Source organism: Salarias fasciatus, chromosome 20, assembly GCF_902148845.1.
Source record: "Salarias fasciatus chromosome 20, fSalaFa1.1, whole genome shotgun sequence".
Lineage (NCBI taxonomy): Eukaryota > Metazoa > Chordata > Actinopteri > Blenniiformes > Blenniidae > Salarias > Salarias fasciatus.
The window spans coordinates 15,682,559-15,697,555 of NC_043764.1; the positions used below are offsets into that span (position 1 = coordinate 15,682,559).

At 45.5% G+C, this 14,997-nt stretch overlaps 1 protein-coding gene across 1 annotated transcript; it reads right to left on the minus strand.

Annotated features, from left to right (window-relative positions):
* Window positions 1-10,921: 10,921 nt before the first annotated feature.
* On the minus strand, window positions 10,922-14,698 carry LOC115408764 (eukaryotic translation initiation factor 4 gamma 3-like). Its single transcript, XM_030119672.1, has 4 exons — window positions 14,660-14,698; window positions 12,812-14,299; window positions 12,320-12,481; window positions 10,922-11,320 (listed from the first exon to the last, which is right to left on the minus strand). Exons 1-4 carry the CDS (start codon window positions 14,696-14,698, stop codon window positions 10,922-10,924), a joined length of 2,088 nt encoding a protein of 695 aa, XP_029975532.1.
* Window positions 14,699-14,997: the final 299 nt, after the last annotated feature.

A 14,997-nucleotide genomic window follows, 5' to 3' on the forward strand; every position in this document is an offset into this window, starting at 1 on the left:
ATGAGACTGCCCTCCCCTAGTGCAACCTGGCAGGAAATTGCTGCCAATTTGTCAGAACCTCAGAAAATAACCACAAACACTGCTAAATTAACAGCACATGCACCTTTATTAATCAATAAGTATAAAGTACAAAGTGCAAATAAAAGGGGAGTAATGGTGGGATGCAACCACCAAGCCGAACCGAACACCCAACAGTCCCCACTGTTTGGACCACATACACCAAATTTTAGGCGCCTTGTCTGAAGCCTGGTTCACTTTACAGGATTTTCCCAATCTTCCCCGATTCAGAGACCACACACTTGAAGACAACAGAAGACAGATCGCACCAGATTTTCTTCTACTGATCTTCTTTTTAGTGGTGTGACGAGATCTCACAAGAATAAATCATGACGATATTTCTTGTTTAAATGAAAAGCTGTATCGCGGGCACAAGGCAGAACCTATCATATTGTGAGCAACACCGAACGGAGCAGACAGCCTGGAAAATGTAGACAATGGACTAGTTTTTTCTGGCAAATACGGATGGACGCGGAGAACGTTTACGACAGTGAGCTTTCACAGGAGACAAGTAGGGGGAGCGCGAGAGCAACAGTTGCATAGTGCTGCTTTAAACCACCTCCTTCCTGCATTTGCCGGATGTGCATGTGAAGCAGTCCACACAGCGCACGGCAGCGTGATTGTTCCTGCACTGACAGTTCACCTGGAACATTGACCCGCCACTTTCACCTTGGCCAGTTATGGGAGATTGTCATGAAGAAGTTTTTTTTTCTTTGCCTTCTTGGCTCCCAAATGTGACTGAACACGCTCACTTGGATGCTTATCCATGGAGTCCAGCTGCCTCTGCTGCAGCCCAGTTCAGCCTGATGAAGCACATGAGCATCCAGCGCTGTCGTGTCCATCATGTTATAAAACAGCAACTGGCCATCGTTGTGTTCCTGACTGCACAGTGTAGTCTAGCATCATATGTTCTATCACATCCGCACCACATTTCACACTGCTGTAATCAGTCACTGTTTAGCTTCTTTTCTGGGGATCCCCCGTCTCAACCACGCAGTACTGAGGATGAAGACGGTCTTCCTACGTTTGGGCGCATAAACCGTCAATGTGGTACCAGAGGTTAAAAACACCTGAGTGCTGAATTCCTGCTGGTCCAAAGTCTCTTTGGCTGATTCTGGAAGCTTCTGACGAATTTTATGTTGAAGGTTCTTCCTTTGTCCACGAATGGTCCTATTAGTTTCTTCACCATATTTTCAGATAGTCTCTCCCGAGTATGACAAATTAAGACTCTCCATCTTCAGCGTAGGATTGTACTGTACTATGGTGGAGAGGCCTCCTGACCCCCTGACCTGTTCTTCACACCACACTGTACCAAACCTTTGCCTTTTCCATCGGCCCACTTTCCAGATTGCTTCTATTTTTTAGTGGGGATGAAGTCTCCCCATCTGTACGGTGGACATATTTTGGAGATGTGAGCCATGAGATTTCCAAATCCATTTCAAATATAACTCAATTATAACTCCAAAACAACTCAAGTACACCTAGTCTGGATTGATTTAGGATTAATATATTAATTTAGGTTTTTTTTTTTTTCTTCCGAAAACATAACTGCCTTTAATAAGCAAATGAAAATAGGATGTCTGGGAACTCTTACCAGAAGAAATGTCAGAGTCTGAATCCGGCTGAAGGTCTATGTCTTCTCCATCTGAGTCGCAGGGTTGACTTCGTTCAGAATCATGTCCAAAGCTGCTGATTGTTGGAGAGTCTCTGCATCTTTGCTTCCTAGTTGACAATCGTACAGCATGAAATCCTTGATGCCAGGGACTTTTATAAGTCATGAGCAAGATATTTATCCACTTTGGTTTCTTGGTTTATTCATTGCTCACAGCGAGATCCACCCTTCCACCATGCCACATCACACCCAGTAGAACTGCTTTTATATTTTCCATCTATCTATATATCCAATTTTTTTCGATATTTGTTTTCATCGTTTTCATCAGTATTTCTGTTTGCCAGTAACAAAAGCAAAAAAATGATGTGTAGATGAAGGTTAACTTTATTGAGGCTATTCAGATCACCCCATGTGTTATGTTTATTCTCTCAACGTAACCTTTATAAAGAAGGACAGACTCGCAATAAAGTTCAACCGCTTCTTTACTGCACGAGTGCCACATCACAAAGCAACATATTACCCCACTGGCCAAGCATAGAAAATATTGTATAGAACACAAAACACACAGTAGTGCTATTATACCACAAATAACATTTTTTTATTATTTGTCTCACTAAACTATTGGTTTAGTATCAATACATCACACCATGTCAACGGTCACACTTGAGACAAGAACCAACTTGTCTTCTATCCAAACCGACTGCTGGACATTACAATACTTTGCCACTGTTGGCATAATCTTTTAAAAGAAACAAACAGGCTGTTAATTTAAAGATAATGTCTGTAATTTTACAGTTCTGAATACTATTTAAAAAAAAAAAACAGAAAAACTACTGTAAAACATTAGTTACATTAACCATAAAAGAACAGTTGCTTTTTTGTTTTACATATAGCCAAAAACTGTTCTGGTGTCTGATGTTGACACTGTTACAGTAAATGTAATTGCATTACTTATGCAACACATTGCTCCCAACACTGGCTGTTGAGAGACAATTCATTAGATTTGAGCTGCTTATAACAAACATTGACAAATATTTTGCTTTGAGACATAATGCTACTCTTCACATGCACGTTCTTTGCTGAGGTTAAAGTCGTGCCTGTACTTCCATGTTGAAAATGCCAACTTCCCCTGATTACTGCATGGCTGCAGGCTGTCTCTGCTGTAAAACATACATCGTGTTTGTGTGGCTTGTGTTTGATCAACACCTGATCAGCTGGACTGCCTCTGGTTATCAGCTCCTTATTGGCTGTATGGGCAGTCTGATAGGCTTTTATTACCAGGACACACATCCGACAACTTATCACATGAGTGAAGAACATTGCAGTGCACCAGAGACGGAATTCCAGTGTCAGTGTGTCTTTCAGGGTGAGTTTTCTTTGTTTGGTGATTGAACTGGGTTTATTCCTTTAAGCCGAATAACTTATCATTCTATTCCCAGGAATCAGACTGCCACCATGGCTACTCCTGATCAGTGAGTACACACACACACACACACACACACACACACACACACACACACACACACACACACACACACACACACACACACACACACACACAGAGCCGAGGAGGTGCCGCACGCGCTCTCCTCCGGAGGAAGAATGGAGCTGTCTCCCGAGATGCACTCCTGCATGCAGAATGATGTGATTTTTACTGGAGCGCAGTTTAATGGCATCTGGCTGATGAGGCGATGAGACACCACTGGACAAGAGAGGAGACAGGAGACCATCTAAACTCCCACTTATCGAACTGATTTCATCAAAACATTCAGTCATGCTTCTTAAGCAGTTTGCACCGACTTTGTGTCATCTGAAGGGTTAAAGTTATAGATCTCACCAAAATATACTCAATCAATATGTTCCTTCACCTTTAAAACTCCACTGAAAGGTGATTTATGGAAAGTTTTGTTATTATGAGAAAGTTTTGTTGTTATTACAACATAATTTCTTAATGTGACATAATTTCCTTATTATTCCTTGACTGTTTTCTCATTAGTACGCCGCGGCCGCAACTGCACAGAAAAAACTGAAGCAGCTCCTGAGGAAGGAGAGAGGGGAACAACGTTCCAAAATGGAGCAAAGTTACAAAGCTGCTGACAACAAGCGCCTATAGGACCATATGAAAAACATCACCAATATGGCCCCCAGCAAGAAGCAACTCGTAACTCTGGACAATGATTCACGCGCAAATGAACTAAATTATTTTTTTCTGAGGTTCGAGGCTCACAGCTGCTCTCAGCAGGGCATAGAAATTTTGGACTCCCTTGCACACTGTGAACAAAATGAACTTCAAATCAACCAGCATCAGGTGCAGTCAGTTTTTGGTAAAGTCTGCAAAAGCAAGTCTGCAGGACCGGATGGATTATCTGCTTCCCTGATTAGAAACTGTTCAGCTGAACTGGCTCAGGCTTGGTGCCCCATTTTTCAAAGGTCATACAACTGCCACACTGTACCACAGCTCTGGAAAAGTCTATAATAGTGCCTGTGCCTAAAGTTGCATGTCCTGTTACAAATGGTGACTACAGACCGGTGGCGTTAACTTCAATAATAATGAAATGCTTCGAAAAAATTGTGGTCAGCTCGCTCAAATCAGAGGTTGACAGTTGTCTGGACCCACTACAGTTCGCATATAGGCAGGGTCGTAGCACTGAGGATGCGGTAATTACAGTCACACATCTGATTAACAAACACCTTGAGCACCCCCAAGCCTACGCCAGAGTGTTATTTGCAGATTTTAGCTCTGCCTTTGACACAATTCAGCCAAACGTGGCCATACAGAAATTAATCGACTTGAAAGTAAATCCTGTAACTGTGAAATGGTTTTATTCATTTTTAACAAACCGTTCTCAGCAGGCTCTTGTAAATGGTTCACTCTCGACTCCAAAACAGAGGAATACTGGTGTTCCGCAGGGCTGTGTTAGCTCTCCAATTCTTTTTACACTCTATACTAATGAGTGCAAGAGCACCCACCCCTGCAACCACATTATTAAGTTCTCCGACGACACCATCATTCTCTCCCTGTTAGACACAAAGGCTGACCCCAGCGTGTATTTCAGGGAGATAAACACCTTTAAATCCTGGTGCCATGATCATTACCTACTGTTAAATACGAAGAAAACAAAAGAAATGATCTTTGACCCTCGGGGCGTCATGACTCACGACCCTGTAACCATCAACAATACACCCATAGAACAAGTGTCTTCATATAAATACTTGGGCTTGATGGTGTCTAACAACCTGAGCTGGAGTGAACATGTTGACTATCTGTGCAGCAGACTTGCTCAAAGACTGCACTTCCTTAGAAGACTTCGTCTGTTTGGTGTGCGTGCAGAGATCAGGGCGATATTCTACAGTGCAGTTTTTGCGAGCGTTGTAAGATATGGCATGGCAGTGTGGTACGGCTCCCTGACAGTCCAAAGCAAGACCAAGTTACACAGAATTGTAACAACAGCACTAAAGCTAGTGGAGAACTCAGACTCCCAACCGCTTCAGCTCCTGTATGAGGAGGTTGTGGTCAGGCAAGCCTCTAAAATCTCAGCTGACCCTTCTCAAATCCTGTTTTCGGAGTACGACCTGCTGCCCTCAGGGAGGCGCTACAGAGCTAGCAGATGTAAATACAACTGCTTTAAGCTCTCTTTCGTGCCTGCCTCCATAACTCTGCTCAACAAACAAATCAGCTCAGCCCAGTCTTCCTCCACTCCTTGTCTAGGGTAGTGGGGAGGCCTCTCAGCTGTGGATCCACTACCCTGACCCCCCCCCCCCCCCCAACCCTCCCTGTATGGAGAGGGTTCTGGGTCCTGTACATCTCCCACCTGGGTTGCTCCCAGTTTTCGGAGCAGGAGGGAGGCCTTCAGATGTAGATCCCCTGCCCAGCCTCGCCCACTCTTTCTCTTCCCGCAGCTCCCCCGTACATAATTATTTTCACGCACACACATTTGCACTTTGTACAAGTCTATACTTTTTCTTACCTTTCATCTATTTTAATTGTATTGTTTTATTGTATATATCATGTCTCTTCTGTAATGTTGCGTTGTTGTTTTGTGTCACTAAATGTGTGTTTGCAACTTTGCACTACCATGCCCAAGACAAATTTCCCCATGTGGGATAATAAAGTTTAATTCATTCATTCATTCATTCATTCATTCATTCATTCATTCATAATACAACATTCTTTTTGTCATTATTACAATGAAATTTTCTTGTTGTCCGACATAGTTTTTATATTATTACAAGAAAGTTGTCATGTATGACATAATTTTTTTGTTATTACAAGTTTTTTAGTAATGCGACATATTTTTGCCATTATAACACAGTTTTCGCTTCATAATTACAGATTTAATCAATAACTTTCATGAAAAGTAACACAACAGGAAATTTTTTGTATTATTATAAAACCTCGTAATAATAAGATACAGCTCAGAAAAATGTTTATTGACTATGGCAGTTGTACGTTTCTGTATGAACCAGACTCATGAGTTCCAGTTCAGTTCTTGTTTTTCTTTGTGTGTCTTGTCTGTTAATGATAAACTACAATCCTTTAACCTGGTGACGACAGGCAGAGATCTCAAAATCATGAAGACAAGAACAGCCAAAGAGCCCAGTCTGACGCCAGAGCCATAAAACACCCTGCGGCTCTGCTCTGGGTGATTTGACTACAGGCACTATGCTGGTGCAGATCTGTGTGTATCAAAACGTTATTTTAACGGATTGAAAAGATAACAGTCTTTTAAAATGTTTTATAACCATTCGGATTTACTTCATGTGCTAATACGCCATCCCCTGGATCACTGGAAGGAGTATTTTGTCCACTTTCTCAGTCTGGCTCTGTCTCCTCTTCACCTCCCGCAGTTGAGCTAAGCTAACCACGATGCTAACAGCTGGGAGCCAGCAGCTGGATGCACAGACACAAATAAAGTATTTATGAGCTTATCTCACTGTGTAAATGATTGGGATAGGGCGTGGGTCCAAAATCTTCGGAGTATTCCTTTAAATGGTCCTAAATATTGTAAACTTACTTGTGATCAACCTTCTTAAAAAGGATTTAAAAGGAAACAAGTTTCTTCATACTTTGATCCACACTCTAAACTTGTTTTTTCTTAATGTTTTGCATATGAGTTAGTCTATATTCTTTATTGTGCTCTTATTAAAGTTGTGACATGTGGTATATATTTAGAAAATCCTCGCTTCTCTGCATACAGCTTGAACCTCGACTTTGAAGTACATTTTATGTAATAATTGTTCCAGGATTTTGGAGCAACTAATGGGGCGAATAATGCAACACTAATGGCTGCATTTTCTTTACTTTTATTAATGGATTAATTGAACCACAGCTGATAAAAGCTCAGCATTAAAGCAGAACTTTGCAACTTTTTTACCTCAATAAATGTGTTTCAGAATCCCTGTGGGGGTAAACAAAGACTTGTCACAGTGATTCGCGTGTCCCTTCACTCTCCCGGGGGTCTGAGTCCTGAAAACAGCGCCTGCAATTTCAGAGGAGGTGATGCGGAGGACGTTTACGACAGTGAGCTTTCACAGGAGACCAGTAGGGGAGAGCTAAAGCAAATCTTGCAAAGTACTGCTTTAATAAAGCTGCAAATTTCTCACAAAACGTTGGATTGCTGTTAAAGTGCCTGGCCTGATAATGAACGGGAAGCAAATGGAGATGTTATATCACACATCGCACGTCGGCTGCATTCTGTAGTTGCAGCATGAAGATGTGTTTGAATGTCACGATTTCCCTTTGGTCCTTACAGGACAAGGTTTTTAATGTTTTTCTACATTTTACGCCATGATCACACGTTAAAAATGGCATAATATTGATTTTCTTCTCACAGCCAACTGTAAAGCCAGTCAAGATACTACATCGGTGTTCATTCAGGTCGGACAGATTTGGCTGCAGTTCTGCTGTCGGGCAGAACAGTCGTGTAAACAGAACCCAGGCATCACACCCAGCAGCTCCCGCCGAAACACCTGCCAGCATTCAGAATCCTTGTCAAGGCAAAGCATGCCTTGAGGCTCGCTCCCTGTTGTTGCACATTGAGGTGTTTTTACATGTGTTTAGTAGTAAAGCATCAATACATTAAATCTTAAGAAAGAAATCTCACAGTAACTATCGGTCTCAAATTCAACCACTTGCCACCGTGTTCCATATATGCATGTGCAGGTGGGAGGTGCCGGAGGAAGAGTTGGACCACACAATGAAAGTCTTGGTTGAATAAGACTAGAGGCAACCTGCTGTGTGGAGATCTCTGTCCAGATGAACCGCTCTTGCCTCGCACTGCACTCACACTCAAAATGTGCAGCCTGAGAGTCTGATTGTATGAAGTGCAAAAAGTCTGAATATTCACAGTATTTAAATGCCAACTGTTGCGTCTCTCAAATATACATTTATGCAGAATTCATGGATTAAAACTGAAGTTATTGTTTTCGACATCCCTAATAGTAAACCCTGGTTTTTTCATTAATTTACAGAGTTTTTTCTCCTGTTTTCAGCCATGCATATCATATATATCAGCCACTTTTATACACAGATTTCTCTGAATTTCTTGGTCTCCAGCAGAGAGCTGTCTCCGATAGTGGCTGTTTGAGGGACTTCACAGTGGAATGGGATGGAGTTTTGTGATTCCATTGCACCAAGTGTTGATTTGTCACTGAACTTATGCAAATGATGTGAGTTGAGTTACTTGGTGAGTGAAGAGGTCAGTCAGTTATTTCTTCGACTGTGATCAAAGGCTGCTGAATTCTCAATCTGTGCAGGGAGAACGACTGAAAGTTGCTCATAATACAACAAACTGCATGGGTTTTTTTCTTTTTTTCCACAAATGTGTGTGAAGGCGTGCCAATGTTCCTAAAAAATCAAAACAACTCGAGTTTATTTCTATCCCGTTCAAACTCATAATGAGGCAGTTTTATTGCTCATCTGAACTTGATAACATTGACTTTGAAGGCTGCCACGAATGATCAAAGATTTAGCTAACAAAAAGTTAAAGGGACTTAAGGCAACTTTTCAAAATTTACCTCAGTGTTGCCGTGATAGGTGCTGCGGGGAACTGCAGCCACCAGCCAAGGCGGCACGGGAGCGCGCACAAACATTTTACAGAATGTCCGGCTTCACAGCACTGCACCAGGGATGCTCCTGCTGTTTACTACGTCGCGGTTTTACTGCAAGACCACAGTGCATATTATGTGATTTTTGTCAGCATCCGTTTTCACTCCCAAAAGCAGCTGAAGTTCCCTCCATGAATCAACGCATATCCAGTATTTATTCGGGTGCCTGCCCGGCTTCGGTCATATTTTTATTTTTTTATTTTTTTGACTCACGAGATAACGCTGATAATAGGGCTGCGTTAAACGATTACTTTTGTAATCGATTAATCTAGGAAATAGTTCTTCGATGCATTGATTAATCTAACGATTCATTTTTAAATCCGTCGCGGAGCTCCTCTCCGCCTCCGTGTTTATGCGGTGGGTCCCTGCGTGCTCCGCGGCCGGCACGGAGCGCGTCTCCGCCCGGGAGCAGAGATCCGGAGTTCTCCCGTCAGCCTCCGTGGGGCAGCTCCACTCGGCCCGTGGAAGCCGCGGCCTGCTTCACGCGCCTCCGTGGAGCAATGCGCGGCGCGGCAGCTCCGGATCTCCGCTCTGTGCCGGCCGCGGAGCGCGCGGGGACCCGCCGCATAACCACGGAGGCGCGTGAAGCAGGCCGCGGCTGCTGGAGCTCTCCCGTCGCCACCGTGGAGCAGCTCCGGGCCGTTTACCCAATCGGCCCCAACTCAGCAGGGAGCGCTGCTGAGACTGGCCGCCTGTGAGTGCTTTGGGACGGGGGAGGGGCTCACGCAGCACCGCTGCTTGCTGAGAACAGCGGAGACGTCCTGTCACGTCTCCAGAGCACCAGAAAAAGCCACTAAATTTGTCGCTAGTTACTTTTGACAAAAAAAGTCGAAAAGAGGCTTTGGAAAGTCGCCAGATTTAGCGAGAAAGTCACCAAGTTGGCAACACTGCCCGCCCCGATCCCAGCAGTGTTTGAGTCCGTGTCCACGGCGGCCATGTTCTTCCTGTTCGGCAGCGCGCATACAGCGTCAATTTACGTGACATCCCCACTATTGCGCGGGAAATTCGGACCCCGAACAGCAACAAATTATTTGGCACACAGCCTGTATAAGGCAACAGACAGATACGCGGATTGGCCTGTTATTTTAGGTTTTTAATGCTTCACGACCCATTAGCATTGAATAAAGTGGAAATGCATGTGTAGTTTTTCACAAATCTTGCCTTAAGTCCCTTTAATTTCACAATTTCACTCTCTTATTCCCCCAGATGTCTCCTGCACATCGAAGACTGCAGTGGGATTGTTTTATGTTGTATTTTACACCAGATTAATTTATATGTTAATTTTTTTCAATCAATTGCACTTCATGTTAGATTTGATTAAAATGTAATTTCAGCAATTCTTTTTTGTTTTATTATTATTTTTTTTTTATTTTAGCATCCAGGCTGCTGCAGCCTATAGCCCAGAATTCATTTGAGTCTTTGAACAGTTCAGGCTTTCAGGACCCTCAGGGTTGAGGTTGGTGGAGCAAAGGCGTCCTAATCACGATTCTTGAAATTAAGCGGTTCCCAAGTCAGCTTCAAAACTCTAAATCACCAAATCACCGCTGGCAGCCACAGAGGGGAACCAGCAATGGCAAAAAGCTGCTTGGCACGTTTCCATCCATGCTTATCTCTCCCAGGTAGCATATTTTAAGTAGATACAGTGATCTCTCATTAAACGAGAGGGAAATATTAAGCAAGTTTAAGATAATTTTATTCATTCGTGCTGCCGGGGATCAGAATATATGCAGAAAGACACACACACACACACACACACACACACACACACACACACACACACACACACGCACACACACACAGAGCACAATACAATGATTTTTTTGGTTTTATTTTTTTCATTTTTATTTTTTTTTGTCTTTCCATGATGGCAAGGGAGGCCCTGCCTCCTCTGACCACACGTCACTGCTGCCATTGCCTTGAATTTAGCTCTTTTCTTCTTTTCTAACATATTTTTGTCCTGGAAATTAGCTTTCTTTGTTTTGACCTTTTTGTGTCTTGAAATTAGCTTTCCTTTTTTGTGCGTTTTCAACCTATTTGTGGACTGGAAATTAGCTACTAACTTCCACTACTTCGCTACACCTCGTTCTAAATTCTCCACCCCTTGTTCTAAATTCCAGCACCTCTGTTCCTCTTCTCGTCCGTAGCTCAGAGTCCCTCACACACCCGCAGGAAGGTGAAGAAGGGCATGGTGGACTCGATGGCCTTGGCTTTTCCCTTCTGCTCGGCATCGTCTCTGCTCATCTGCCACTTGCGGAACGTGGCAGCTGAGATCAGTCTCCAGTCGTAGAAGAAATCGAACAACATCCGCAGGAAGTTTCTAGGGTGACCAAGGGACTCGTTCAGAGCCTGAAGGGCATAAAGTGCCTGCAGCTGTCGCTCATCGTCGGACTCCAGGTATTTTCGTAGGAGTGGCAAGCTCTTCTTTAGGATGACTGTGTCCACGAGACACCTGGCCTCAATATCGTTCACTGCGGGCTGATGCACTGCCTTCACCACAGCTCCCATGAAGGAGGACGAGTTCAGCTGACATTCTTCCACGGTGGCCTGAAAAAGAGAGAAACACACCGGCTCTAAAGGCTCCGCGGCCTCCACCAGCTCCGGCTCCACCTGCTCCACTGACTGAACGGGCTCCACTGGTTCCACCAGCTCCACCTTTTCCACCAGTTCCACTGACTGAACAGGCTCCACTGGTTCCACCGCTTTCACTGGCTCCACTCGGTTTTCCTCCATGGGTGCTTTTTCTCTGTCCTCTCTTTGTCTCTGTTTCTTGGCTTTCTTCTTCTTCACTTTCTTCCATGGCTCCTCAGAATGACATTCAGCTGGCTCCAGCGGTTGCACTGGCTCCACCTGTTCCACTGGCTGAACGGGCTCCACGGGCTCCACTGGTGCCACTGGTTCCACCAGCTCCACCTGTTCCACCTGTTCCACTTGCTGAACAGGCTCCACTGGTTCCACCGCTTTCACTAGCTCCACTCGGTTTTCCTCCATGGGGGCTTTTTCTCTGGCCTCTCTTTGTCTCTGTTTCTTGGCTTTCTTCTTCTTTACTATCTTCCATGGCTCCTCAGAATTACATTCAGCCGGCTCCAGCGGTTGCACCGGCTCCACCAGTTCCACTGGCTGAACGGGATTCAGTGGTTCCACCTGCTCCACCTGTTCCACTTGATGAACAGGCTCCACTGGTTCCACCAGTTCCACTGGCTGAACGGGCTTCAGTGGTTCCACCAGCTCCAACTGTTCCACTTGCTTAACAGGCTCCAGCGGTTCCACCTGCCACACCTGTTCCACTTGCTGAATGGGCTCCAGTGGTTCCACCTTTTCCACTGGTTGAACAGGCTCCACTGGTTCCACTGCTTTCACTGGCTCCACTCTGTTTTCCTCCATGGGTGTTTTTTCTTTGGCCTCTCTTTTTCTCTGTTTCTTGGCTTTCTTCTTCTTCACTATCTTCCATGGCTCCTCAGAATTACATTCAGCCGGCTCGGGCGGTTGCAGCGGCTCCACCAGTTCCACTGGCTGAACGGGCTTCAGTGGTTCCACCAGCTTCACCTGTTCCAGTGGCTGAACGGGCTCCAGCGGTTCCACCTGCTCCACCTGTTCCACCAGTTCCACTGGCTGAATGGGCTCCACCGGCTCCACTAGCGCCACTGGTTGCACAGGCTCCACCAGTTCCACTGGCTGAACAGGCTCCAGCGGTTCCACCTGCTCCACCTGTTCCACCAGTTCCACTGGCTGAACAGGCGCAACTGGTTCCACCTGCTCCACCTGTTCCACCTGTTCCACTTGATGAACAGGCTCCACTGGTTCCAGCGCTTTCACTGGCTCCACTCGGTTTTCCTCCATGGGTGCTTTTTCTCTGGCCTCTCTTTGTCTCTCTTTCTTGGTTTTCTTCTTCTTTACTATCTTCCATGGCTCCTCAGAATTACATTCAGCTGGCTCCACTGGTTGCACCAGCTCCACCGGTTCCACTGGCTGAACGGGCTTCAGTGGTTCCACCTGCTCCACCTGTTCCACTGGCTGAACGGGCTCCAGCGGTTCCACCTGCTCCACCTGTTCCACCAGTTCCACTGGCTGAATGGGCTCCACTAGTTCCACCTGCTTCACCTGTTCCACCTGTTGAACTGGCTGAACAGTCTCTATGGGTCCCACCTGCTCCACCTGCTCCACAGGTTTCAATGGCTCCACTGGTTCCACCACTTTCATTGGCTCAACCCAGTTTCGCTCCATCTCGCTGGTCTCACTGTGTCTGTGCTTCATATCTGTCTTCTTTCCAGCACTGACATGTCTGGGTCTTGTCGGGGGAGTGGAGAGCTGAGACAAAGGCGCAGACTGCAGCACAGAGTCTGGTTTGGGGCAGGCGGTCTTGGAAACTCTTGTTTCAGAGTTGGCAGCTGGAGTCCATCCACGACATCCCCGTGCCCATAACGCCAGACTCTGTGGGCGCAGCTGGATCTCCTCATCCGACTGTGGCCGCTTTGAAATCCTGGGGGTCTCACGAGGGATGAAGAGCCTGGTGGAAGCAGTAGAACTGGTTTCTTCATTCTGGTACTGAGAAGCGACCGAGGTTCCTGCTTGTCTCCAGTCATCGTTGGAGAACAGCTGCTTCATGATTTTGAGCTGCTCCTCCTGTTGCTCCATCTCAGCCTCTTTGTGGACCTGGAGGATGGTCTTTGGGCCCTGGTCGGCCTTCCGAGGAACCCAGTTTTTCTCTTTTAACGCCACGACATCCTGCAGCATGAAGCGGATTTGTGTCGATGTCTGGCGCTCCTCGATCAGTTTTGTTATCTGGTTGAACATCTGATCCATTTTTGGCTTGGCTCCATTAGTGTTGAGCTCTTTGCCGACAGTCGTGAGCAGCGTGCACAGCTGCTGCAGCGAGACCTCGTCCTGCTTCTTTAACAGCTGGAAAGTACAGCTGAAAATAATGGCCGCCGTCAACATCTTCAACTTGAAGAGTTCCCCAATGAGCTTGACGAGTCCGACTGAGCGCCTCCGAGCCTTGTTCTTCAAATCCTCCAGCTCCTCCTGAAGCTGCTCACGCTCTGTGGTGGAAGAAGAAGAGTCCAGCTTTGCCTGCTTCCTCTGAACCACCACGTCGTCACTTCTCTCCACATCAAACTCCTTCTGGCAGCGGTTAAGCAGCAGCCTGCGGAAGGTCACGGTGCTGCTCGGTGCTGGGGCTTTCTCGGCCATCTGCACCTTCAAGTGGGCAAGGCGGTGGCACAGCTGGCCGTACATTTTGGAGAAGCTGGGCTCGTCAATGGCCTTCTCAAAGACCAGGTCCACGACACCGTTCAGCCTCTCCTCGGAGTCGATGCTCAGCTCCAGCACCTGCTCCACCAGCCGGTCGAACCTCTCCGGAGTCAGTTTATTCAAGAAGGCCCGCGTGTTCCGCAGGAGGCCCTCCGTTTGCAGCATTTCTGGGTCCTTCGCAGGAGAGCTCCTCTTCATTCTGGGTCTCCAAGCGTTGTTGCACTTATTGAGTTCACCATCCTTCAAGCAGATAGCTTGAACCCCAGTTTCCTTGGGCTGTGAAGACAACAGGACACAAATAGAGAATACAGAGTTCGCGTTAGCAGAAAAAAATGGAAAATAGTGAATGCAAACAAATCTGATGTTTGAGCGACATTAAAGTAGCTAAAAGCTGCTGGAAATTAAAACTAAGCATTTTTGATGATTGTAGCTTCGTTCAAAAATGAATTTAGAGGTGTATCTGATGGCACAGTTGCAACTCAAGTTAAGAAATACCTCACTGTTAAATTAAGGGCTCATGAATGCTGGAGCTTTACTGGTCTAGTATTAGTCCTAAGTTGCAAATAGGTAAATATTTACAGGTAAATATTCACATGGAATAATTGTGTTTATAAGAACTGAATGCTCTTGTCTTACCTGTGGGTTGCAGTCCTGGTTCGTCTCTGGGGAGGCCATATTTGGCTGATATGAATTGTTCATATTGAACTTCCTGTGGTTAAACTGTTCAGAGTAAGGCTTGTAAAACGTTCAAAAATAGCAAAAAGTCTGTAGAAGACAACAAAAGCTGAAGTTGTTCTACAAGCTAAATTCGCTCTGGGAATCAAATACAAGTGATCTCAAGCTAGGCAGATACAAACAAGTAGCTCTGGGCTTCTTGTTAAACTGTTCTCAGTAAGGCTTGTAAAACGTTCGAAAATCGCAAAAAGTCTGTAAAAGACAACAAAAGCTGAAGTTCTTCTACAAGCTGAATTCGC